We start from the raw sequence: 25,862 nt of genomic DNA on the forward strand, positions 1-25,862 counted from the left end.
GAACATTCCTGCTTCTAAAAACTCTAATTTAGTTCATAATTGAGGGAAAATACCATAACTTTTATTGTGACGAAACGAATCTTCGCTTCGAATTCTTCAATGTTCGATATTCTCAATTATGTGAACAATTGTTTTTACTTTTAAAATAATCATTTCGAATCGAATTATTTTGAAATAATTCAAATGTTCTGGCCAACTATATTATCATACAAATTGGGCAATTCGTAGAAAGATCAATTACAAATTAAGCTCATTATAATTTCGATTCAGCCTTTACTCACAATAATTCTAATTTTGTTTTGCAATACATCCCGATAATCAAGATGTAGGCTACTTCCATCTGGTCCGGATCATGCCTTCCAGAAGACTTAATTAAGCACTTCAGACTTTGGTGCCCTATACCAGGGGTGGCCAACACGATCGAACACAACACGATCGCCACGTCTCGAGCAGTCGATCGCGTCTGATGTTGAGTAAATTTTATTGAAATACCACCCAAAATTGCCTTGAACCAGTTGTGTGTTTTACAACAGGAAGCATACAGTACTTTACATGCGCAAAATACAATATACACATACAGTATTTGAGTATGGGCAAGCCCGATAAAGCATATTATCACGTAAAAATGCAAGTTTTTCCGCTGCCAAGGTTTAAAAATGAAGTGCCGAATATCGCGGGTCTAGACCAGGCATGTCCAACCTTTTTAGTGTCGCGGGCCACTTTCACATGAGGAAATTCATTGCGGGCCGCAAACGTTTTTATCAAACTTAAACACCAGCCCAGTTCCGATTTACGTTAGAATTTGAGCGTCACTAAATCAAACCCCTGGATTTGATTATGCCCAACAATTATGCGGATTACTGAACACAAAGACCATGAAATTCAACTCAACTTTTACGCAAACTGCCCAACTTTCAAGCAATATTATACTTTGGCATAAAAAATCGAAAGAAAAAAAAAAGTCAGCAATTATTCCTTTCAACTAGTGCAAAACTTGCTTTTGAATGTCATTGCTCAACTGTTTAATATTTTTTTGTTGTTTAATATGTTTTGTTGCAATTTGTCTAATTATATTAAATTATATTCTCATTAAGCGAGTTATTGTGAATTTTATACTTGTTAGAATATAATATATTTTGGTCTAAACGTGACTCACAATAAATTCTGTTACGTAAAGAATATAATCGCCAAAAAAAAAAAAAAAAAAAAGTTTTCAATTTTGAAAAGAAAGATTCGCACAAATATGTTGTTCCTATTGCCGCCGCAATACGCATTGCCATTTGTCTGAGGATGGGAAACTTATCTTCGTCGACATACTCACTGTAGAATTCAAGTTTTCTATCTCTTTCAGTTCCGTACTCGACTGGACATCGATCAATTCAAGTTGCATATATATTCTCGCGTCTCTTCTACCCGAATGGCAAATGGACACATAAAAATTTTAAAGAGACTGTCGAATTTTTGCAAGTAGGCGAATCTCTCTTTGAATGCTTTCAACAACTTTGCGACTTCGTGGCAATATTCACAGAAATCCCTATTGTTGGTATGCGAATTTCTCTTCAAATGCTTTCAACAACTTTGCGACTTCGTTGCAATATTTACAGAAATCCTTATTAATGCTGTCGAAGCTATTTAGTAAAGGAAAATGAACTGCTTTCTTCAATTCAAATTGAGCTTTATACAGTTCAAGTTTTGTGATAAACGCCTGTATATCTTCATAACAGTCTGTAATTAATTTGTTTTCACCTTGAAGGTTCTGATTGCGTTCATTTACCTTTTTTGTTATATCAGTTAGAAAGCAAAGATCCGGAAGCCATTGTTCATCACCGAATTCAGGAATATCGCAGCACTGTTCATTATAATACTCTTTAAACTGATGATGTTTCAAAGGGCTTTTTTTAATCAAATTGACTGCTTTGACTACGACTGTCACCACATGTGACATATTCAGTGCTTGAGCACATAAGTTTTCCAAGTGCAAAAACAATGACAAACAAACATCTCCGCTCCAGAAATGGAGCATCCCTCCAAGCGTTTGATATGTTTGCGAATCAAAGTAACAGCTCAGATATTTTTCCAATCATCGACGCTGCTCCATCTGTTGCGATGTCTATGAGACGTTTCACACCAAGTTTATGATCTTTCAAGTATTCTATCGCAGCTTCTTTTATGTCCCTTCCTGTTGTTGTAGTTTTTAAGCTCAGAACGTCGAGGAATTCCTCCGTCACTTTCATTTGACTGTCAACTCCTCGAACAAAAAGGAAGGAACAAATTGTAAATTAGATACTGAAGTTACAGTCATGTAACATTCATGGTTTGAGAATATTTATTTTTCTCTGTTTGGATAATATATACATGAATACTTATAAAAATATTTACTCCGGGTACAATTGAATAATCAAATCAACAATCTAAATATAACATAGAAAATACAAATTTTGTGTCGATTTATAATAATAATGTGTCCACAAAGCTTTCTTATTTTCAGCGGTGGAATTTTATGTATGTGTGTGTGCAGTTATCTGAATATTCAGTGCCCGTTCGTTTTTGTCTAGGACCTTATTCCCGATCAGTCGATCGCGATCTATTTTGAAAATTTTAGTCGATCGCAGTCGAAAGCAGGTTGGCCACCCATCCCTATACGTAAAAAGTGATAATAATATTGAAACCAGTGTTCCATGTCATCTGAAATTGAATAAGTAAGTTTCAGTGTGGATGTTAATCAATATATATATATCTTTGTTTCTTTACCCATAAAATCGACCTATCAGCATCAGCAATGAGTTAACAATGACGTAAGGAATGAAATTTGTCTAAACCCTCAGACAGATATTCAACCATCATCGTAAACAATACTTCGTTTTTCGTTGTTTTGCGTGTTACTTATTTGTTTTCGAACCACCAACTTAATGGCCATTATGTCTTCCGAGAAGCTTAGTTGCAATGATCGTAAATAAGTCCCACGAACGCTGCGACAGACTGAGCCTCCTGTAAGCGGAACGTGGTCAAATAGTTTTAGTAAAAATAATGTTTCTAAACATTTAAACCATATTGTAAGCGCCATCTCTCGAAAACACTCTCTAATAGGCATAAACGTTGATTGAAATTTTTTTGTTATAATCGCTGAATTTCGTTGTCAGTGTGATTATTTTTGGCCGGCATCCTCATGTTGGTAAATCTTTCTGCCAATTCATCTTTGTTCAAATACTAACTAGTTTTTGTCCCGCGGCAGACATCCAAGTTTAGCTTAATTTTGTTTCTTGCAAAACTGTGCGTTCAGTTGAACAAACAATTCCCGAAACAAAACGTTAATATGCGATCATCGGCGACAGGTGAAAAGCAGTGGAATACAGGAGGTTCATGCGAACCCGTTCTTGCAATGTTCGCAATCATCAGCATACGAGATCTTGTTTTTTTAAAGCTATATTGGACAATATTATTAGCATTAAAGACTTCGGAAAGCATATTGATATTATTATCGTGAATGCATTATTTCGGCGTTGAATAAAAACTCCAAGACTTCGTTGGATATACCAGTAAAAAAATATCCCGTCAGTAAATCATTAAATTAGCCCACGACCTTAGTGCTTGCTCGTGTGCGTTTTTCTGATTCAGTGTTTTACTCTTGAAGCATACTACCCTGCTTTTCCAAGCGGAGTTTAAGACTGGTAATTTTGCATTTTTTTTGTATGGATGAAAATTCCGACGTTTTTTTCAACATTCCAAATTGACAAAAAATAATTGAATATCCAACGACAAATCACCAGATACCGTAGCCAACACATTTCCTAACTACATAAATATAGAGTACGCTCGCGCGCTTTTCTCTTTGTTCTATGACGAAATAATTAGTAATAGCATTGCGACAAAGCTTGTTTCATAGCAATATTAGCAGCCGTATATTAGTCTGGCAGATAAGGGGAACTTTTCGGCCCAACTTTGATTTCAGACATAAAGTTTTTTGTATTTGTGATTATTCATCTTGGGGGCATTGCCAATCATTTCTACATGGGTGTGGAGTTTGCAGCCTTGAGCAATTTTTTACGGCTCGATATTTATATTAGTGTTTTTCGTCAAACCTGTGCATCATAATAACGCACAACCTGAACCATAACCTGTTACAATTTTATGTTCAGATTGTGCGTAATCTTGGTGCACAAACTACGCAAGCACCAAATTTCTAGGAAATAAAATCAATAACTTTTAGGTATTTGTTGAGATATTTGTATCAGTGTTTTTCCTCAAACCTGTACATCATAATGACGCACAACCTGAACCATAACATGTTTCAATACTATGTTCATGATGTGCGCAATCTTGGTGCACAAACTACGCAAGCACCAAATTTACTAGGAAATAAAATCAATAACTTTTAGGCATTTGTTGAGCCCAGCTTTGGGTCGCGACCCATATACATGGAAATACTGTCGAAACCTACGCGTAAAATAAAGAGTACTATTTCAAAATACCCGTTTTGTTGCAATTAACAATACAAGCCTGCTAATGCAATCGCCAGTAGTTCAAGTGAATATACACCCGGTGGAGAACAGTCAATTATTTGTTAGCGAGAATTGTTATGCAGCGGGATGATCACGACGACGCAGTGAAAGATAATGATATCACGAGAACAAGAATGAGAAAATTGCTACATTCTATATTATTTCCCTGGGAAAGAATGTAGTTCATTCTTATGTTCCATGCCAATGCTTTTCAAACTACCAAAGACTCTCAACACTTTTGCTTTTTCTCTTCTATAAAAATATATTGTTATTATATATTCGCATTTCCATCTGTTTGTTCGTGCTTCCAGATAACCGATCAGCGGCTTCCAAGGAGGACGGGGTCCCCTTTTAAGAAACCCTGTCATAAACTAGAAGAGGCGACCGTGCTTCTCTTGCCTGTTGTCATGCTGTCCCTGGAATTCAGCTACAAAAAAAATTCACGAAAACGGATTTTTAAATTTTATGATTTCATTAATAATAATATTCTCAACCATGAATACGGGTATAAAATGATTTACGAGTGGTAAAATGTCAAGTTATTCCAACAACATGATCATGTTTTGCAATTTACAACCAATATTATGTATGTAACTTTGTTTGACAGAGCCCCAAGAGCTCTAACTAGAAATATCAAAAATGCGAGGCCAAAAAAGTCACACTACAACATTGTCAAATGTGCTGTATTTACGATAGATAACAGGTTTACCAAAAAGAATTACATGAAAAATGGTAAAATAAAGATCAATTCAGAAATATCTACTTGGTGATATGCATCTGTTGATGATTCTATGTGTTTGTATCGGAAGTTTAATAACAGAATTAATTGTGGTTGCTGGGGATGTTTCAAAAAAAAGTTTGAATGGTAAAAAGTTTTCACAAAATGTCAAGGTTTAATAGTATTAGAAAAAGTGCTCCCATGTTTTTTTTTTATTTGATAACCACGCCACAGAACTTATCCGAGAAGTATACGCAGCAATTGCGAGAGGCAGAAATGCCAAGATGGGATTTCATCGCATCGCAAACCAATATTAGCAATTCTTAGCAATATATATTCGCGCATTCCCAACTGAACAGCGTGGAAAAGATTATACCTATCTACACACTTTAAGAACTATGTCAGATGAGCGTCATATTATCGAATATCAGTAAAGGAATAGTGCAATGGGAAAAAACATATAATGCAGAACTTTCAGTAGTATGCAATCAAATAATCCTATTGTAGAATATATATTTTAAAACATTTCGTCACGCCAACTGCAGTCCGAAACTTTTTGTCTCTGGCTAAGCTTAGATACCAATTGACACTCATGTAAACTGGTAAGACCGTAAGAGGCACGCAATGGAGCAGATACTAGGAGTATCCATCCCCCAGCTGTCATTTGAGTGGGTACTGCTGTTTTTATTTGCAGATGTTACTGATCTTTTCGTATTGCAGATTTACTGGCATCACCGATTTAAGGATGTTGGAAACCAAAACGCAATATTACAAAACTTACTTTCAACACGCGGTTTGAATGAATGAAAAAGCTGAAACTAGTATTCTTTAGAACAGCATACAAATTCTATGGAATGAAATCATACGACAAAAGCTCAAAAACCTATAGCTCAATAATCAAGTGGAATTTGATGCATGTGCGCAAAAATGTGCGCGTTACTACGTACAACCGAAGCACGCAGGGATGTACTAGTAATTAAAACGTTTGACTCAACTAGGTTGGCATAACAGGTGCACATCTCCACAAGGATCTATTGATTTTGCCAAAGTCAATGCAGCACTGAAAGGTTCCGGTTCTTCCAAAAGAAAACACGTTACACATCGTTAGATACCAGTGGATGGTTTTACATGGCCTTGTTCGGAGTGAAAGACGAGGTCAAATATTCCAATCCAATGCAACTAATAAAATATTTCCCAAGTCCCTAAGCTTAAACCAGGAAAACGAAATGCACGCGGCAACGAAAATGTAGTTTGAAGAGCGCAATAGAAAGTGGCTAGATGCTGTCGATGGATCTTGGCTTGTATTAGTGAAATAAACTACCATTTATTCTACTAAAATTGAATTTCTGACATTGTAAGTAGATTCAATGTTACTATGTATGCAAAACTAAACCATGTAGTTATGAAATAATTGTTTTTAACAAAAAGGCGGGCCAGAAGTATTCGTACCAAGATGGCGCACAACCTGAACATTGTATGTTTACCAGGTTAGGGTTCAGGATGTGCGTCATCTTGGTACGAATACTTTTAATCCACTCAAAAAAAAAATTGCTCAACATTATATACTCCACACCCACCTGAGTATCATTATATATGTCATCTACATTATATCTAAACAATAAAAAAAACTTTATGTCTTAAAACAATGTTGAGGCCCGATTCTGCCGGACTATATTGCCGACCAATGAATTACAGGGAAAACTTTTGTAGGGTCAAGAAGACATCGATTCACTACTAATTGAGGGCCAAGTTATGAATAATTTGTCTGATTTTTTTTAATAAGATGGAGGGTTTAATAAGATGATAATTGTGAACGAAAAATATGTACGGATTTATTGAAACCAAATATATATTGAAGTCTGTGTCACCGGACCAACTCGAATTTGTACATTTAACACTTAGGCACCATCGAAGATTCCTCTATGCAAATTTTCTGTGTTTACCCCTTTCCCTTGGTATCCTAAGCACGTGCTTATATTGTTTTATGGTCGATCCAGCCCTGACTCACATAATATAACATCAGATTGATTAATTAGAAATGAATTCTTACACGTTCTTGCATTTATGTGACGCGTGCATTGCGACGTGTGGCAGGTCATTCCTTGTTTTTATTTATGAGAAGTGCATTATAACTGGACGAATGATTCTAATTACGCCTTATATTGTTGTTATAACAAATATGTCACATTGACGTGTTTAATTGGGGCGTCGAATTGTAATTCATGACGTTCGGACACGCAATCCGACGTTCCATTGAAAAGTTTAAAGCCTTCTATTTCAATAACATGGATTTAGCCTGGGGCCACGACATATTCCTTGCAAGTATATATAAAAGCAACGAAGACTTCCCTTCAATCAGAACAGTTTACAACGTTTGTATTGTTTGTATAAGGTAACATAGTTACCGATATCGAACTCTTTTCAATCAAAATGGGAAATCTTGTCCACATGCTTTGTACCTTTATGTTGTTTTGTGCACTGGTGACTGGAGAAGAAAATAAGTCAGAACCCGTAAAATGCGCCGCAAGAACACGTCTCAGCACGGCAACGTGTCCACAAGGTTGGTATATTTGATATTAATTATATTTACTAGTTTTGTGGTTTACCTCCATTTAATATCGAAAAATATTGTTTAACTGATCTAAATAAGCCATCTAACTAAAGCTCTAATTTATAATAACACCATATAGGTAAATTACACTTATAATAATTTTATATTTGAAAACATTTTTATAGTTTCATCAAATGCTATCTGTTACGACGCCTGCAATGGTCGCGAGATTACTGCACGGAAAGAATGCAAAAATACGCCAGAGTGCTGTTTTGTCAAAAATCGATGTGTTCCAAAAGAGAGTAAGTACTTTCTTGAATGCGGATTGTCATTAATACGGGTCTAGGACGATTGACAAAATTTTCCTATTAGTGTGAATTGAGTAGAAACTTAGATTGATTTTAATTTTATATATATACATATTTTCTTTCAATAGTTTACAATAGTGTTTTATTTTTAACGTAGTGGTAGCAGCTACATTTGAGGAAGAAAAGAAAAGCGAGGAAGAAAAGGCAGTATTTGAAAAATTCAAGAAAAATATGGAAAAACCGGATGACAATGATGAATCACACAAAAGCATGCTGTCGGCAAGAAATCTCAATATGGGAGGTGAGAACAGCTTCATATAACACCACAAGCAAAAATAAAAATTGATTAATTATACTACGAATGCGTTTTGATGGAATGTCCATATTGCCAATATCAAAAGTATATTTGTTCCTCTATGGATATTATTCGAAAGGAACGACTACGAAAACAATCGTTTTCTGAATAACATAGCTAATTTTACTTACTTTATCCTTATAGCTTACTATACTTATTGAAACTTCATGTACTTTTTTCAGGATTTCCCGGAATTCCAGGACCTCCTCTCCCACTTGGCGTTCACGGTGCTTTACCATTTGGATCAATTCCATCACAATCCCCTTCAAATTGTTTAATTTTTCCATTTAACTGTCCACCAGTGACAAATGTTGACGATATTTTGATTCCACCGGTAAACATTCCCTACTGCCAAAGGTAATGTAAATTCTTATATTTAAGGGGTTGAGACGGTATAAATACCGGCTGACTTTACAAGTAAACAAATAATTGTAAATAGCCTTAGAAGAGATATTTTTTTGGAATGGAAACTGCCTTTGCAATGTGGTTTATCGATCGTGAGGTAGTTAGTATAAGTTCAGTTCGTCCAGACACCCAATTCTTTAAATGTATAAGTCAAATGAACAGGCGATCATTTGTTGAAAATAAAAACGATATTTCTGTAAACTTTCAATTCAAAATATCCTTCTTTGTAGAGAATACTGCTCATTAGCCGACTATTCACTAGAAGATAACTTGGAGGCATGTCTGATGCAACCTGGTTGTTATTTTGACCGGGAATTGCATTCACTTCGCAAAGCTTTTGGGCATCGCGTGTTACCAACAGTTCCAGTTTGTCACATCGCTATCAAGAACCATTTTTTCCAGAAGAAATGTCAGAAACATATTCAGCGGGTAAGATATCATTTCGCTCTTCAATTTATTGTTTTATATCTCAAAACTTCTCGATTTTTCTCGAAAATGTCGTAATGTCAAAAGACATGGCCGTTTTTTTTAAGTAGATAAAATGAATCGCCTGCTGTTTGATTTGTTAACATGGCCGACCCCCTCTTTCCATTGGACAATGGCATAAATAATATGAAGTGTCTAACATTCAGCAAAAGTGTTTCAGGTTTATCATTTTCTTATTTTTTTCACGAGATGTCTAATATGATTTTATTCGCGGAATTAATTAGGTAGTCTTTAACGAAATGAGTTATATTAAACGAAAAAAATAGTGTGTCGTTTCGTAATGCATGTAACCAATCGTCTTATTCAGTGCGACTTTTCAATCAACATACATTTTTTTATTTAGTTTGGAAAATGGAATCCAGCTTTAACAAAATGCATGATGACTCAACACTACAGTGAAATATATTCTCCTCCGAAAGGGTGTGACATGAATCAAGTAATTGAATACTTTGGATATCTACCAAAAATGGCAGGATGGACAGGTGCATAAAATTTCACTATAGAAGCAAACTTTACATAATGCTTGAAAGAAAACTAAAATATTTTGTAATTTTTTTTTTTTTTATAGGAATTCTAGAAAAAGAATGTTATCTCATTAATGGGTGCTGGAGACCGGGACATGGTTGCTTCTATCCAATGCAACTGTCTGAAATCATTGTGAAATCTACAAATATAGACATCAGTGGCAGGAAACTTGCGTCAGCAACTCAGATATTCGGGATGCCAAAATGTCAGAATTTCGACAGCTCGACTCCTGAAAACTTCCTCAGAAGTTATCACAATTGTTTGTCTTCGGGATGTTCTCTCGATCCTTCTGTAACCAGTCAGTTGTACTACTATAATCTTTGGAACCTGACGCAGTCTCTTCCACCACAACTCCAATACCTTTCATGGGTCGATATAGCAAAGTCCAATATGAGAGCCGACAACTTTGAAGAACAAATCAAAAAGTACCAAGAAATGTCTGGTTCAGATCGTGGATTTTCAATGATGAATTCCATCAACACCGGGTCAAATTTCCAAGTCAGCCATCTATTGCATTCCCTTACTCCAACACCAAACATTCTAGGAAATGGTATTTTAAACACTGGATTAAATCAGAATCCACTGAACTCTCTTCTTGGCAACACACTTACAGGAACAGCAAGTTTAAATGGCATGGGGTTCCTCGGCAACTCTTTTACAGAGTCACCCATAATAAAAAGCATTGATAACGTAAACTGTCCATATCAACAGGTCAATCTGTATAACTTTCCTCCACTCAAAGGAAGCTTTACTGGATGTTGTGAAAAAAATTTATGTTATCTTCCAAAGAAAACTCAAAACATACAAACGTCTGGAATAGCAAATTATTATGCAACCTGGACCCAGTGGACTACTTGTACCGCAACCTGTGGCGGAGGACAGATGTCACGTACAAGACTTTGCGTTAGTCGCTCAGGAGGAAAATGTGGTGGAGTTGCTGACGAAACGCGTGAATGCAATACTAGGAGGTGTCCGAAATGGTCACAGTGGAGTGGGTATGCGCCCTGTAGCGTGACCTGCGGAGCGGGTAAAACGACTCGCACCCGTAAGTGTTTAGGTGTTGGTTGTGTGGGATCTTCACAGTCAGAAGCAGTATGTAACTCAGGAAGATGCCCTGTATTCTCAGACTGGACGCCATGGAGCGAATGCAGCGTCACTTGTGGAGAAGGTAAAAAGTTACGATTCAGACTTTGTGAAAATGGGGGCGACTACGGATGCCCTAAAGAAGATCCAGTTAATGAAATTGGATGTAGATCTTACTGCGGAAAAATGACGTGGAGTGAATGGTCTGAGTGTGATTACAAAACGTGCACCAGGAAGAAAACTCCTCGTTGTGATCACAATGGTGCTAGAGGATATTGCCTCAACTTTCCCAAACCGGTTACAGAAAAGTGCAACCAAATGACGTGCTATTGCAGGAATTATCCTGGAAATATTCTTTGTGCGGGTTACAACGGATAAGTCCAATTATTTATTTATTCATGTCTACTAGCGTCATCTTATATGATTATATATTATATATTTCTTCAGTTAACATCGCTATTTAGGTTTTCCTGGAAATGGAATGCTATTTGATGTTCATACTTATTTTGCATTTGTATTCGTAAAATATCTGTTTTGTATTTTTGAAAGATGTAATACAAATCACTGTATTGAAATATTTATAACGTTCTTGTTTCCATTGGTCATAAGGCAGTTACAGATTTTAAGGGTTTGTTATATCTGCCCTACAGACTTTTTGAACCCTTTACTTTCGCGGAAACTCGCATGTTCGGATAGGAAATAATAAATCTTGCTCCTCCTGACCGGAACAACATGTAGACATATGCTGAGGTAAAACAGACATAAAACAAAAACAATGAATACACAAAAGGTTGGAAAAACCTATAATAACGTTCAAAACACGTTGAAATACACAAACATAACTTGCGTAGCATAAACAAACTGCAGACACGGCGGTTTCCCATATACAGTATAAATGTTTACACGCCTAAGCTAAGAGCACATGGACAATAGCCGGATTTCTGCAAACTAATAAATTGATTGAGTTATATCGTAAATATATACTACTATGTTATAGAACTGCAAAATAGTGTGTTATGTATTCTAAATTCGACGAGTTGTACTCTAGCCCAGGGCTACTCACTTATTTTTACCGAAGATCCGCATACAAAACTTCAAAAATATTTGGGTCCGGACTTTCCAGAAATTATATTTAAACACGCACTTCCTCGACAGACTAATGATTATTAGCTATATAAGATTGTTTATTATGGCGTTAGAGTTCTTTTCATATATATATTTAAACCTATCGACGGAAGGTCCGGATTCGGACCGCGGTCCGCCAGTTGAGTAGCCCTGCTCTAGCCTAGCGCACGAGGTGCAACGTAGTTTCATATAAACAGAAAATTTCTCACCGTTTCTTCCTAAGTTTCTTGGGTATGTAAAATTGGAATGACAATGCCAAAGTAATCCACATTATTTGAATCCCGTTCTTTCGTTGCCCGCCATTTCAATTGTAAACTGTTCCGAATTTTTATATCCATACATGACACATGTTTCCAAGTCCGCCAACGGAGTTGTTATCTTCGTTCATCTGATCGCATCGACGCGTCTGTCTCGCACCTCGTCCCAAGGTACCGAGATTTGGAAGTGGAGTGGCTGGACTTACAGTCATAGAAATAGTTGAATATGGTGCTCGTACAGCAGTACCGTGGTATTCAGGTCCAACAACAACTGAAAAAGAGCTGACAATAGTAATTTACGCAAAATGGGAAAAATCATTGAAATTCCCAACTAAATGCTTTATAAGTCAAATTGATGTCCAAAATAATTAACACTGTAACAAGCAGACAAGTGAATGGAGCAGGGAAGCCAGGAATTCTGTAATTATTGTAGTGATATATCATTGATAAATCATAATATACTGGAAAAATCGAAAATACACATGATCTATCTACTTTCACCCAAAATGGGGAAAATTAAAAAAAAATGTTACATATTACTGTATTATTATAATATGTACCGTATATTACGCAATAGTTCAATTTTAATATTCTGATTGGTAAAATATTTGGCAAAAAAATTTTTGATTTCATTAATATGGGCTACTACTATATAAGTTATATTTTTGTTTAACTTTTCAAAATATTTTTTATCATGCAAATATAAACCAAATAATCAATATTATAATAATATTTTGGACAATATTCACTTCAAATGGATCTATGATGAACATAACGTAGGATCTGGATATCATAAGTACATAAAATCAATTCTATATTGGCACTGGATTTTAATTGGGAAAAAGGGAAATTATTTTGTACCTTGTCAGCTTTTGTTCTGTCTTGTAACAGGTTGAGGCAGTAAGGTTTATAGACTTATACACTTTTATCTGTATATACCGTAGCGGAGTGGACATGTCTCGATCTACAATACATGCATTACTATTCACTGCAATTATTCTGTTTCACTCTGGATTTTGCATAGAGCTAAAAGGTAAGTTACTACAATAACTGAATAATAAGTTACATGCTCAACAGAGTCAGACAGAAGAACCTACATGAGTGATGAATACCTTGTCTTCTTTCACCGCTGGTTTAGTTATCTGTATAGTTCTGAATTGATTTGTTAGCCATCCTCTCTGACACAATACTGCAATATTCAAAGTCAAGCGTAAATTTTTAATATTGTAAATAAACACTTAAACAATAAAATTGGGATTTTCACAAATTTATGCTCAAAACACTGTTGGAAATGTTGAATGTTATCATACCAAATTTTATATCAATTTCTTGTAGATTTACGAATTCGAAGACAAGTTATAGGCTCTTCAAATGATGATTTATCAGTTGGTGATCTTGTGGATCCCATTGGAGACATTGACAATGATGAAGATGCACCATTAGATTCTCCAAGATCTGATGCTGGAGAGAATGTACAGCCTCCCAATGATGATGGAGATAATACTGGAGAGGGTGTACAGCCTCCCAATGATGATGGAGATAATGCTGGAGAGGGTGTACAGCCTCCCAATGATGATGGAGATAACGCTGCAGAGAGTGTACAACCTCCCAATGATGATGGAGATAACGCTGGAGAGAGTGTACAGCCTCCCAATGATGATGGAGATAACGCTGGAGAGAGTGTACAACCTCCCAATGATGATGGAGATAACGCTGGAGAGAGTGTACAACCTCCCAATGATGAAGGAGATAAAGCTGGAGAGAGTGTACAACCTCCCAATGATAATGGAGATAACGCTGGAAAGGGTGTACAGCCTCCCAATGATAATGGAGATAATACAGGAGCGAGTATACAGCCTCCTAATAATGATGGGGATAATACTGGAGAGAATACACAGCTGCCCAATGATGATGGAGATAATACTGGAGAGAATGTACAGCCTCTCAATGATGATGGAGATAATAATGAAGAGAGTATGCAGCCTCCCAATGATGGAAATAATGCAGGAGAGAATGCACAACCTTCCAATGATGATGAAGATAATACTGGAAAGAATATACAGCCGCCCAATGATGATGGAGATAATACTGGAGAGAATGTACAGCCTCTCAATGATGATGGAGATAATACTGAAAAGAATATACAGCCGCCCAATGATGATGGAGATAATACTGGAGAGAATGTACAGCCTCTCAATGATGATGGAGATAATAATGGAGAGCGTAAGCCTGCCAATGATGGAAATAATGCAGGAGAGAATGTACAACCTCCCAATGATGATGTAGATAATGCTGGAGAGAGTGTACAGCCTCCGAATGATGATAGAAATAATGATGGAGATGGTATACAGCCTCCCAATGTTGATGGAGAAGGTGTGCAGCCTCCCAATGATAATGTGATAACTTCCAATACCGATCCGCAAAATATCATTCCATCAACATCTCCCAATGGTCTAGATATAGAGTCTACAGAAACAACTGGTTCTACTGTTATTAATGAAGAAATCATTGTTCCAGTTACTGAAGAGGATGAAAATTCGCAGAATGATAAGGTTATAACTATTAGAAGTACCAGTCAACCTTATGATGATGGTGTCAATGTTCCCACAGAGGTCCAAGAAATTTTTTCGCCAACCATGATCAGACAGCTGATGACACAACAAGCAACAGGTCGTATGACAAGTCCACTTTATTATCAATTGACCACCAGAGATGGAAAAGTTCAGAATATCCCTTTGACTACAGTCTTTCCTAATTCAAAACAACCACAATATGTAACTAACATTCCAGAGTTGTATACTGCCAATGATCTTGAAGAAAATTCTAATATTTCTTCAGAGAGTCCTTTGAATTCTCCAACATTATCAACTGAAGATTCAAATGCCTTATTAACAAGTACAACAAAACTTGAAACTACCACATCTATCGCGGAAGAAATTACAGAATCAGCAACTACCACAAATATAATTTATACCACAGAGCAAACCAGTCATTTTACAACACCTGAGCAAATCTCAATTGAAGAAACAACACAACCTGTCAATTCATTTGAAATTACAACCAAAGCAACAACACCATCACTCCAGACAACATCTTCTGGCATAAATAATGTTCCTGAAATTGAGATGCCAGGAGAATCCACTATTGAAAACACAGAAGTTGTAACCCACAACAGGTAATTTTTTTTTTTTATTCCCGTTTTATCAATCTAAAATTACAACACATATTAGTAACCTTGCTTTATGATTGCTTTCTTATGTGACGATGCGAAATTCAAAGCTATCTAAGCAGTGTGATGTCAACACAACGAGGTTAATACTAAATTATGAAATTATGGTAGTTTTAGTATAGTATGACTCATGTTTTAATAATCAACTGTTATTCAACTTAATCAGGAATATTTTGAAATGAATTAGTTGTTTGGGTTTTCATCAGGCTTTATATCAGGCCAATAATATATGAGGTATTTAGTTTATATGGAAGAAGGTATTTGCATAAAATGTTGATTGTTGACAATTGTGTTATTGAGGTTAATTAAAACTCCAGTTTTATGTCAATGACTTATGACTCAAGAATTTAGGTCTCTCAGGAAAATATATTGTTGTCAATTAATAGTAGAGGTAGCTATTCAAAGGAGTGCTGACTTCAATACTAAAATTATGTATCATCCTGAAATGGTCCTTGCATGATCAGAAGTAATTTAATGTTTAAAACCGATGTGCACATATCCCGCTGACAGCTATTTTTCTATGACATGATTGGGAATAGTAGAATAAAATCGGTCAAAATGTTCTCATATTTTCTTTGTATAATATGCAGATTTTCTAATACTTGGGATTTGGGAAACATATGCATGATAATAATTTACAAAGCAAGAATTTTTCGAGCCTCTTTGCTGCGTTTTGTTTTATTGATTAGAAACCCAAAGTCCAATCTCAATATCATGTTGTAATTTTTAGGTAATTCAAAAGACCCTTGTTTGTAATACAATCTAAGATATTGAGCAGGCAAATCCAGTTAATAATTAACAGCACAAAAATGGAGAAAATAAGCAAGCTAGACAGGATTTATGTAAGCTAGGGATTTGTGGTGTGATTGGTCTAAGCATGATATCATAGGCCGGTGGACTTTCAACACAGGTAATCAAACACTGATTATTCAACACATTACAAAGTCACAATCCATGGCACGTGCCATTTGATATTGAAGCAAATTTTTATTGATATTTTTCAGAAAGCGACCCTCTTTAGATTTTACTGGAAGAGAAGGTGAGCCTATTGATGATGATACTTACAAAGAAGAACCTACAGCTGCTTCTGTTGTATCAACTTCACTACCAGGTATGTTGCATCAATCAATTATTTTTGAGCTGTCCAATGTAGCATCATTATAAAAGAATAAAGTCACACCACTGATTGGCACTTTTGGTGTATAATTAGCAAAAAAGAACTAAACATCATGCTTGGAGTCGTGATGAATTGAATTTTTATTGATCACTCGGCAGTGTGGCGCATCATGCTAAGCGTTAAGAACGCTTGTCACCGCACCTCTGATTATCATGCATGGGTTTGCACTGTTTGCAGATTCAAACCCTGTGGGAGATAGTTATGTGTGAGTTAGTATGGTGGTTCACGTAATCGCTGGTCGGCTACTGCTTCCTCCACTATCGAGTCCATGCTTTTAAAAGAAATCCTATACTCGATATGGACTGGTAGGTCGGACTAAAGGTCGTAGTTCGCGTTACAACATCAAATCATATTCTTTGTACACCAGTAAACTACATTTTTCTTTTCTGATCATTTTGAAAAAATCTTGATTTACCTGACTCCTTCTCATAGACATTTTTTTTTATTACCGGTAAATAGCAAATTTTCAGTGTGTACTGAAGCATGATTTTCAGAAATTTGAGAAAATGTGCTCATGATAATGTTACTCATGATAAGAACTGAGAATCACATGAGAACTCTGACTCATCATATGATTAGGCAATCTTCGACTTTCCTTTTTCCTGGGATAAATATGAAATTCCTATTTTATCCTGCTTGTTAGTAAAATATACAGTATCGTGTATAACATTATGGTTGCATTTTTTTTTTCAGAAATGTCAACTGTGAATGGCACGGAGGAGAAAACAGACAAAGGTGAGTGTTAGATGACTAGAAAGATCCTTAGACTAATGATATATAGAGATCATATAAAACTTCTTATTAATTATGTTGCTTGATATCACCAACTCCCAAATTTCGAGATTGCAGGTTTGCATCCTGTGGGAGATAATTATGTGCGAGAGGTTTACTGGACTCCGTTGCGAGGTTGTTCACGTTACGATGGGACGGTTACGTCTTCCTCCACCATCAAGTCCATAAGTCTGAAAACAAATTAACTAGCTAACTAATCCCATACCCCGAGGCAAGAGGTCGTGGTTTACCATATGATTGGGCCGCCCTGACAGCTTTCCTCTCCCCCGTGATAAATATGGAAATCCTAGTTGTTTCCCAGTAATGTTTGGAAACCCAGGTTCAGCATTTTTTTCATCAATAAATCAATCAATTTTATTCGGTCACTCTGATACAAACAAAACAACAACAAAGGGACAAACAAAATACAGGGGACCTGGAGGACGGGCATAACTTAATAAAAAAGTTAAATACGTACAAGTACGTGCCCGTCCCCCAAAAACAGAATAAAACAAAAACACGATGTAACATCGGGCAACAACTTGTAAATTCAAATTAAAATGTGAGACGTGTATGTGCTTTTCCTATACAGATATATCGATTAAAACACTCGCTGACGAAAAATGGTGATGTTGTGGGCCTACTTCAATTATATTGCAAAAATAACACAGTGACAAATTCTTTTTTACTAAAAAACAAGTTGGGTAAATAGATTGAATGTTCCATAGCAGTCTATGCACAAATCATGGATTAGGTTCTTTTGTCGTTTTCGGTTGGTTCACTTTAAAATCATTGTATCCGTTCCAATGCTTCCAACATTAATATCGAATTTCCACGCACGACCACCATTCAGCCATTCCAACAGGTGCAGTGATCCCATCTTTTCTACGCTCTGTTCCATCATACACGACTAGATTCATAAAAAGATCGAAACCTCGCAATATACCCGTAACAAATCGTCCACCATTCAACTTTAAATCCAATCTTTTATCCATAAACTACTTTAATTCTAGTGGATGGGCTTTGCTCATGTTGATAATACGCGATACAGACTACAGATACCGAGATATGCACCTCTTGATTCACTGGGTACTGAACCGCATAAGTTTTCTGTCAGCATTCTGCCTTGAGGACAGACTTTTGTATGTGGGACACTCCCTAATTAACAGTGGATGAGAATAAGAATGATTTTATTGCTATTTTATTCTTTTCATATTAGGTATATTGGATACAATAAAGAAAACTGCTCAGGATGTTGTGGTAATATTTGTATATGTTTTTTTATCCTTATCAGATTGTAATCTAGGTCTAACCAATGGCATCTTTTATCTAATATGTCTGTTAGGTGTGTATATGTTTTTCTTTATTTTGATCAGATTATAATCTAGATCTAACTAATGGCATCTTCTATCTAATAAGAGTGTTAGTTTTTTGACAATATTTCACAAATGTATCTCTTTGCCTAGAACAAATATGGAGCATTTCAAGTTTCTCTCATTATGCTTGCTGTGATCTTTGTAATGTTCATCTCAATATTCTGTTGTTGCAAGCTCTGTGGAAGAAGGGCGTATAAAATGCGACAGAGGAGGTTGAGGGTGAGTTTATATGTTTAGGTATTTTCCCTCTGAGCACTTTGCATTGAAACATGGCGTCCTTGAATTGTATATCATAATTAGTTATGATTGTATGATGCAGCTGTTATGAGCTAATGTTATCAAACAATTCTGGAATTAGCTAGAGATATCTCGCTTATAGTCAGCTTTTGTCATATTGATTCACTCAGACCTAATAAATTCGCCGAATTTCGTTTGCAAATAGAAAACTGTTTCTTTTTTTTTCGTGGCCCATTAACCAAAGAAAAATCAAAATCTCTGTGCAAAAATGGACACTTTCCCTTTAATTAGAATGAAAATTACCATTCAATAGCAGAAAACAGCATTATCAATCATTTGTACTACAATCGAAATCAAGGATAGTGATACATATAAGTAGCTATTTTTTATAGTTAATTTTTAACTGTAATTTAACTTGACAATGAAACCCTCTTACATCCTGGTTCAATAGAAAGTGTTCAACGAATTATCTCTTGGAAGGCAAATCTAGTTTGGTCCTCACATATCAAGTCTTTATTAAATAAAGTCAGGAAGTGATGAAACTATTCAAGTGCAAAATTAAAATATCAGCTAGTAAATCTTTCATCTTATATGGACACTAAAGTCTTCACAAATGAAAGAATTATAACGTGAGAGACGAATGTATGACAGAAAACATGAACTGATACAATAATTATTCGCGATATTGTGAAAATTACAGCATAAGTATTGGAAGAGAAAATGCAAATAACTAACTCAATGAGTTGTGAAAAGCTCCGCTTCCATAGTTTGTTTTGTAATAATACTTCACCAATTTTTCTTGAAGTCCTTCCACAACATCCTACTATGTCTAGTTGTGACGCGCTATAAGTAATTCATATATGACATATGATGCTGTTACAATTTTACCAGATTTTTTTTCAATTTTTACTCAAACATTGACTATCACTTACAAGAACTCTCTGAAAACCACATTGCAATCTCACTCCCAATGTTAATCCAACATTTGCCCAGTTAATACGCCAGATTATTCAGCATTTAGGTTTTGCAATTGTGACATATGGCGATTTGCATCAAACAGAATGAGAGATCGGTTCCACGTCTCAGTGTACATATTACTGACTACAGATTTATAACCTTTTTTCATAAATATTTTATCGAATTATAATTATGTAATTTATTTCAATGCTGCTGGGATTATTATAGTTCCATGTTCATGACAGTTGTGGAATAAAACATGTGAGTACATTTGATAATCGAAAGCTATCATTATTGTGGCTTTCCATCCATGATTTCAGAAAGTGTACATTTGAGGATATTTTACTTTTATCAAATATTCAATAATACCAACACACTTAGTTGTTATTCGTTCATTCGTGTAACTGGTGCTTGCGCTTCTATACCAAAATAGTCATCATAATTTAACCCACACCTACCAGTGAACAAAATTATTACCGAGTGTCGCTTTCATGCTGGAAAATTATCGGCAATTTGCCGTATTGTTGGAAGTTGAAACTCTTTTTCCCAGATTGGTAACTCATTTTTGACACTGTATTATATCTGTGGGCTGTGGCCTACTTCGAGAGTATTTCCCGGTGTTGTGAACATATGAGGCCAATCATTGAAGCTTAAATAAAAACAATAAATCAAACTCATGAAAATTTAAAAAAAAATTTTTACCTTTTAGTCTTAATATGTACTGAGAAAAATATTTTTTGTCATATTTCCCATCAGATAATAAAATATCTTGCTGATCTTTCTATTGCAGGAATTTGGACAAGAAAAAGAATTTTTACTAAGAGATAGGAAAAAGGTAATTTTCTTCAATAATTCTTGAGCAATGCATTTACTATTCTATATTTACTATTTCTATACTTACTAGTAAAGTGCAAGACCGACACCAGTCTGCGGACCAGCGGTTGGGAAATGATTTATACTATAAATTTTATAGGCTGTGAGGTAGCAATTGATGAATATAATACTGGCCATAAATCTACACACAGCACTAAACATATTATTCATTTTGCTAGTCGACCTCCTAATGACATTAAGAATTAAGTTGGATAAAGAATATTATATACAAAATATACTATCAAAAATATTTTCTATTGCTATGATTTCTGACTTTCAATACACTTTTTACATATTTCTTCTACTAGATCATGTCAGCTTTAAACCTCGATTTAATATATTGATTTTTCAATTCAGAATTTTTCATGTTCTACATGTAGAAATAAAAAGTATTGCTACAAAAGATATTTCTAAAATCTAATTTGAAAATTTATGTTATCTTTTACCAGAATGATCGTTATTCAAATGATGCTGTTACTTTGTTGGAAGGCTCTTCTGAAGATGAATTTTGATGACAAGCCTTTATTAGGAAAATTATTGGTATGGGCTGCCATCCATACTTGCTGGAAAAGAAAGCGTGATCTGTTTGATATAAACATAAATATTTTAGAACTAGAAATATTCCTATAATATGACAAAATATTCCAAAAGTTATTATTACTATTGCATAGATAAAGTAGCTCTGAATGGAGATTTTAAAACCAAGAAATAAATGAAAACAAGACAAACTCCATGGTTAAGTAACTGTAACCTATCAAGTTAATTGAGTTTACTTCGTATCACAGTTCTTTGTGTTTTGAAATGGATCTTGAGCATCAAAAATTAGCATATCTTGCTAAATAGATGTTTTTCTACTTTTACCTGAGAGTTGCTCGGCCGATACATATACGATATAAACTCATATGCTATATATTCTAGAAAATGTAGGTCGCTATTTTTATTTTTCATATATGTTTGACCATGCATATTACAATAATGGGCTCCAACGGTACATTTGCACTTCTTTTTGTGTCTGCGTTATACCTATTCCATTTATTATGGTTCTGAAAACATGATCATGTTTCAATCCTTGTTATAAATATGTTCGCTATCTGGCAAAATTCATAATTCTCTGAGTGTTTCTTAACCAAGATCAAACTTTAGTTCAGTATTGAACTGTTATGTGATTTACACAGTTTTGATGGTATGGATTTTTACATGTACTTCAGCAATATTCTTATTCTTTTTTTGCCTAATAGCAGCCTCAATAATTTTTTATTGAGATATAACTCATTAATTACACCTGATTTGAATTGAGTACTTCAATATTGTTAATCATAATTCAGTGAAGCATTTGTCATCATTAATTTACTGTGAAATCCAATGAATTTTCTTCAATTTTTTATTATTTCTGTAGCACTTTTTCTGTAACACATATTTTTGTAATTTTCTTTGCCTAGTATTTTTTCCGCCCTTGCAATATTGATGATTTTGAAAACAACCCAGCTGTAGCTAGTTCTGGGCTTCTGCAATGTTGTGTATAAATTTTTTCAAAGCAATGAAATTTTCATTGGTATTGCCAATTTCTCGACTGAGAACTGAAGTGAAATATACTGGTAAATATCCTGTTGTGTCTACCAGGTTTCTTCCAGATGAACCGGTGTGCGCATTGACAACTGCTGATCATTGAGACCCATTCAACTTCTAATTACAGTTTAAGTGATGCACTGGAAAATATTTCTGTTAAAAATCAATTCTTTGACAATTTAAAGGAACTCTGGTGATATTTTTTTCTATGAAAATGTAAATTATATGTATGTACCGTAGTTCTCGAATATTTTGGTTAAAGCATTGTGAAATCAGTTATAGCAGAACTATGTATGTATATTTGTCACCATTCATCTAAAGCAGGGCACATTAAAAAAATAGGAGAGATTGTTTTTTTCTCCTGCAACGCCCTGAAGAACAACAGTAGTTACTATTTACAATGTTATTTGCTTAGTTATAATATCAAATACCAAGTGCCATATAAAGTATTTGCTTCCTTATGTTACATGCTTTAATAGATGTGTTTACTAATTTCTTATTCTTGAGAGTATTGAATAGATATTTTCTGAAATTGTCTTATCTCATGTCTGGCCCTGGTGGTACCCCAACTGTAAGTTATATCTGGATTTTAATCATTTACCTGTTCCTGACATTACTTTTCTCTTTTCTAAAGCTACCTTAGTGGGAATGTCATGGGCCCCATTGACCATTTTTCTCAGGCAATTATAATATGTATATTTGCGACTGGGTAGGGCCTTGATTAAGTCTTATCATCAAACAGGCTTACCAACCTTGTCCCACTAATTTTTGTGAAAATGTTATATTTGTGTTGAAAGACTTGCATTTTTCAATACCATTAAATTTTTAATATTGAGTTTACAGAAGGACATATAATCCTTATTCGCTTCGAAAAAAATGGGGTTATTCTATTTCATCCATGACAATTATTTGTCGAAATGTTGCAATTCGTCATATTTGATGACTATTTCACACGGACCAAAGTCTCTGAGATTTTTCCAATATGGTTCGATTTTAAATTTGTAACTGCGGTTTAACATATTGTATTAAATTTAATTTGTAGTAGACTGTTTGTACTCTTTCAAATGTACTGGGAAAATGATCTGCAATTTCAAGTATTGTATTAAATTTACCCCAATATATATCTTGAAATACTAATGCCATGGCTAGTAAAGTAACGAGTATTTGTCATGTTTAGAGTCTGAAATGAAATAGTTGGGACTTGGGAGTGTAAATTAGATATGAAATACATTGAATTTTTTGTCAGAATCCGATTCACTGGAACCAGCTAATTCTGTATATTGTTTTCATGCTTATTTGCAAACTTAGAAGGTAGCCAAATGTGCATGATACCGTTGTGATTTTGCAGAGATCAGGCAAACGTCAGTAGGAACTTGTTTAACAACCTATGCCTTTAGGAACTGGAGATTGAACCCTAGAGAATCGGCCTGGTCATGAATGGCTAATCTGTGTCATAATTTGGGATTATGTCTAAATTAAATGTATTTTGGGGGGTCAATAGTATTTCATAGTGGTCTGCATGTGAACAAAACCAATTTCAGAACTCAAAATGTTTGAGTTTACATTATCCATGCTTGATCCGAGTGTTCTTAATTACGGTGACGTCATCATATTTTTTTTTTATGTATAATTTTTATTTTGCAACAAGGTCAATTTTATTTGTATGAGTATTTCAAAGCCCAAAAATAAACAAAGAATCTGTTGTTAGTTGAAAACGAAGTATTTTGAACGCGCGAGCAACGTTCTCCGGCTCATAATAAACAAACAAAGATACCAGACAGCACGCGATCAAATGCTCTTCGATAAAACGAATATCACTTCCCCCACAAATCCCACTTTTGTTTTATTTTGAAGGTGACGTAAAGCTCTTCTAAAAGAGAACTCTTTCTTTCGCATATCAATCACGTGTCGACCACAGCGTTAAAAGTGAGAAACTTTTTCTCGAAATATTTTGAAATTTCTCTCTTCTTACCGGCGTACGGCCGTACACATTTACGCCACGTAATGTGGGCGCGTTTTAGTGGAAAGCGACGAAAATAAGCTTTTTAGGGCACATTAATGATGTCTTTGGCATATTTGGTTGATGAAATATTAAAAAAATTATAGAGGGGTGTCAAAATGACCCAGGAACACCAGCGGTCATTAGAAAGAAGCCTAATGATGATTGAGAAAACGAATATTGTTGAGCATCTTTGTTGAAAAACATTCTCTAAGTTCCGTAAGTTATGACGTGAATATTTTAATGAACACCGAACTGGTCGGAGTATTGAATATTGTTATGCCATAATTATATGAAGTTTGAACCACACCAACTGTACTGTCGTTGAATCTCCGGAACGTCGAAAACAAAGTGCGTAACGTTTAAACTATTAGTAAGCCTCGGAATGGAACCAAAGTTAGCTTACCAATCGGCACCGTCCCGGTTTTTAGCTCCATATATATAGTAAGCCTAGAAATAGGGTTTCGCAATCTTTAACCCGGGTTTTTGCGAGTTTCGTTTTTTTTTTCAAATATATGCATTTGGTTTCCTACTATGTATTGAAAAAAAAAATGCTCGCTTTCGATTTATTACAAAACAAAATTGACGATTGCTTCTACGTTCTATTCTTGTTCACAATTTGGCCACCCAACCCACCGTTCATGCATTTTATTTTACTCCTCAAATTGTATTAAAAATGCTTTGGACACATAAATACAAATCCACCCCGCTGAATCAATTATGGTGGTGGTAGTTTTTTTTTCCGTATTCCGTTTTTACAGTTTGAACCCGTCCAACCTCCAGAATCTCGACCCCATCTAAATTTATAATTGTTTGATATATGAAACACCCGACCTCTAGTTATCCAACATCATTGACAACTGGTGCCAAACGGAACGATTCCATCACAAATTTAAAAATTACTCCAATAAATTTTGTGCCCGATTTGGATGGAATTGAACTGGCTGGCCGTAAAAGAGTTCCTTGGTTTAACCCAAAACGTGTTTGATGCGCTGCTGCGTTCAAAATTTTTCGAAGGTTTAGAGGCTGACATGCAGAGGCACCTTCGTTACCCAGAGCCCGAGTCATTTGAGGAACTGGTGAGGGCAGCAGTAGCATTTGAAGATTAAGAACGTTCTGGCCGTAAAAGCGTTCCCTGGTTTAGCCCAAAACGTGTTTGATGCGCTGCTGCGTTCAAAATTTCTCGAAGGTTTAGAGGCTGACGTGCAGAGGCACTTTTGTTACCCAGAGCCCGAGTCATTTGAGGAACAGGTGAGGGCAGCAGTAGCATTTGAAGATTAAGAACGTTTTCGTTTTGCATCTAAGTAATCCTGAAACCGATTGTTGCAATAGCCCAAAATGTTTTCGACAAACCGGAGGGAGAAA

At 35.3% G+C, this 25,862-nt stretch overlaps 2 protein-coding genes across 2 annotated transcripts; both read left to right on the top strand.

Moving 5' to 3' along the window:
- Positions 1-7,575: 7,575 nt before the first annotated feature.
- On the top strand, positions 7,576-11,505 carry LOC120325492 (uncharacterized). The gene is made up of 7 exons (XM_039391605.2): positions 7,576-7,777; positions 7,954-8,070; positions 8,234-8,377; positions 8,614-8,788; positions 9,067-9,265; positions 9,666-9,804; positions 9,891-11,505. The coding sequence occupies exons 1-7, from the start codon at positions 7,648-7,650 to the stop codon at positions 11,306-11,308; spliced, it is 2,322 nt and encodes a 773-aa protein (XP_039247539.1). The 5' UTR covers positions 7,576-7,647; the 3' UTR covers positions 11,309-11,505.
- Positions 11,506-13,034: 1,529 nt separating this feature from the next.
- LOC120325491 (uncharacterized) lies at positions 13,035-23,769 on the top strand. The gene is made up of 8 exons (XM_039391600.2): positions 13,035-13,345; positions 13,648-15,487; positions 16,546-16,652; positions 17,412-17,453; positions 18,709-18,749; positions 18,956-19,084; positions 20,850-20,894; positions 21,382-23,769. Exons 1-8 carry the CDS (start codon positions 13,267-13,269, stop codon positions 21,442-21,444), a joined length of 2,346 nt encoding a protein of 781 aa, XP_039247534.2. The 5' UTR covers positions 13,035-13,266; the 3' UTR covers positions 21,445-23,769.
- Positions 23,770-25,862: the final 2,093 nt, after the last annotated feature.

The sequence above is a fragment of the Styela clava genome, chromosome 1 (genome assembly GCF_964204865.1).
Source record: "Styela clava chromosome 1, kaStyClav1.hap1.2, whole genome shotgun sequence".
NCBI lineage: Eukaryota > Metazoa > Chordata > Ascidiacea > Stolidobranchia > Styelidae > Styela > Styela clava.

Bases quoted from the DNA above. Each gene is read 5' to 3' on its own strand.
- LOC120325491 (XM_039391600.2), top strand. From the start codon at position 13,267: ATGTCTCGATCTACAATACATGCATTACTATTCACTGCAATTATTCTG. The intron at 13,346-13,647 runs GTAAGTTACTAC...AATTTCTTGTAG, and splicing joins ATTTTGCATAGAGCTAAAAG to ATTTACGAATTCGAAGACAA. The intron at 18,750-18,955 runs GTAATATTTGTA...CTCTTTGCCTAG, and splicing joins AAACTGCTCAGGATGTTGTG to AACAAATATGGAGCATTTCA.
- LOC120325492 (XM_039391605.2), top strand. From the start codon at position 7,648: ATGGGAAATCTTGTCCACATGCTTTGTACCTTTATGTTGTTTTGTGCA. The intron at 8,789-9,066 runs GTAATGTAAATT...CCTTCTTTGTAG, and splicing joins AACATTCCCTACTGCCAAAG to AGAATACTGCTCATTAGCCG. The intron at 9,805-9,890 runs GTGCATAAAATT...TTTTTTTTATAG, and splicing joins AAAAATGGCAGGATGGACAG to GAATTCTAGAAAAAGAATGT.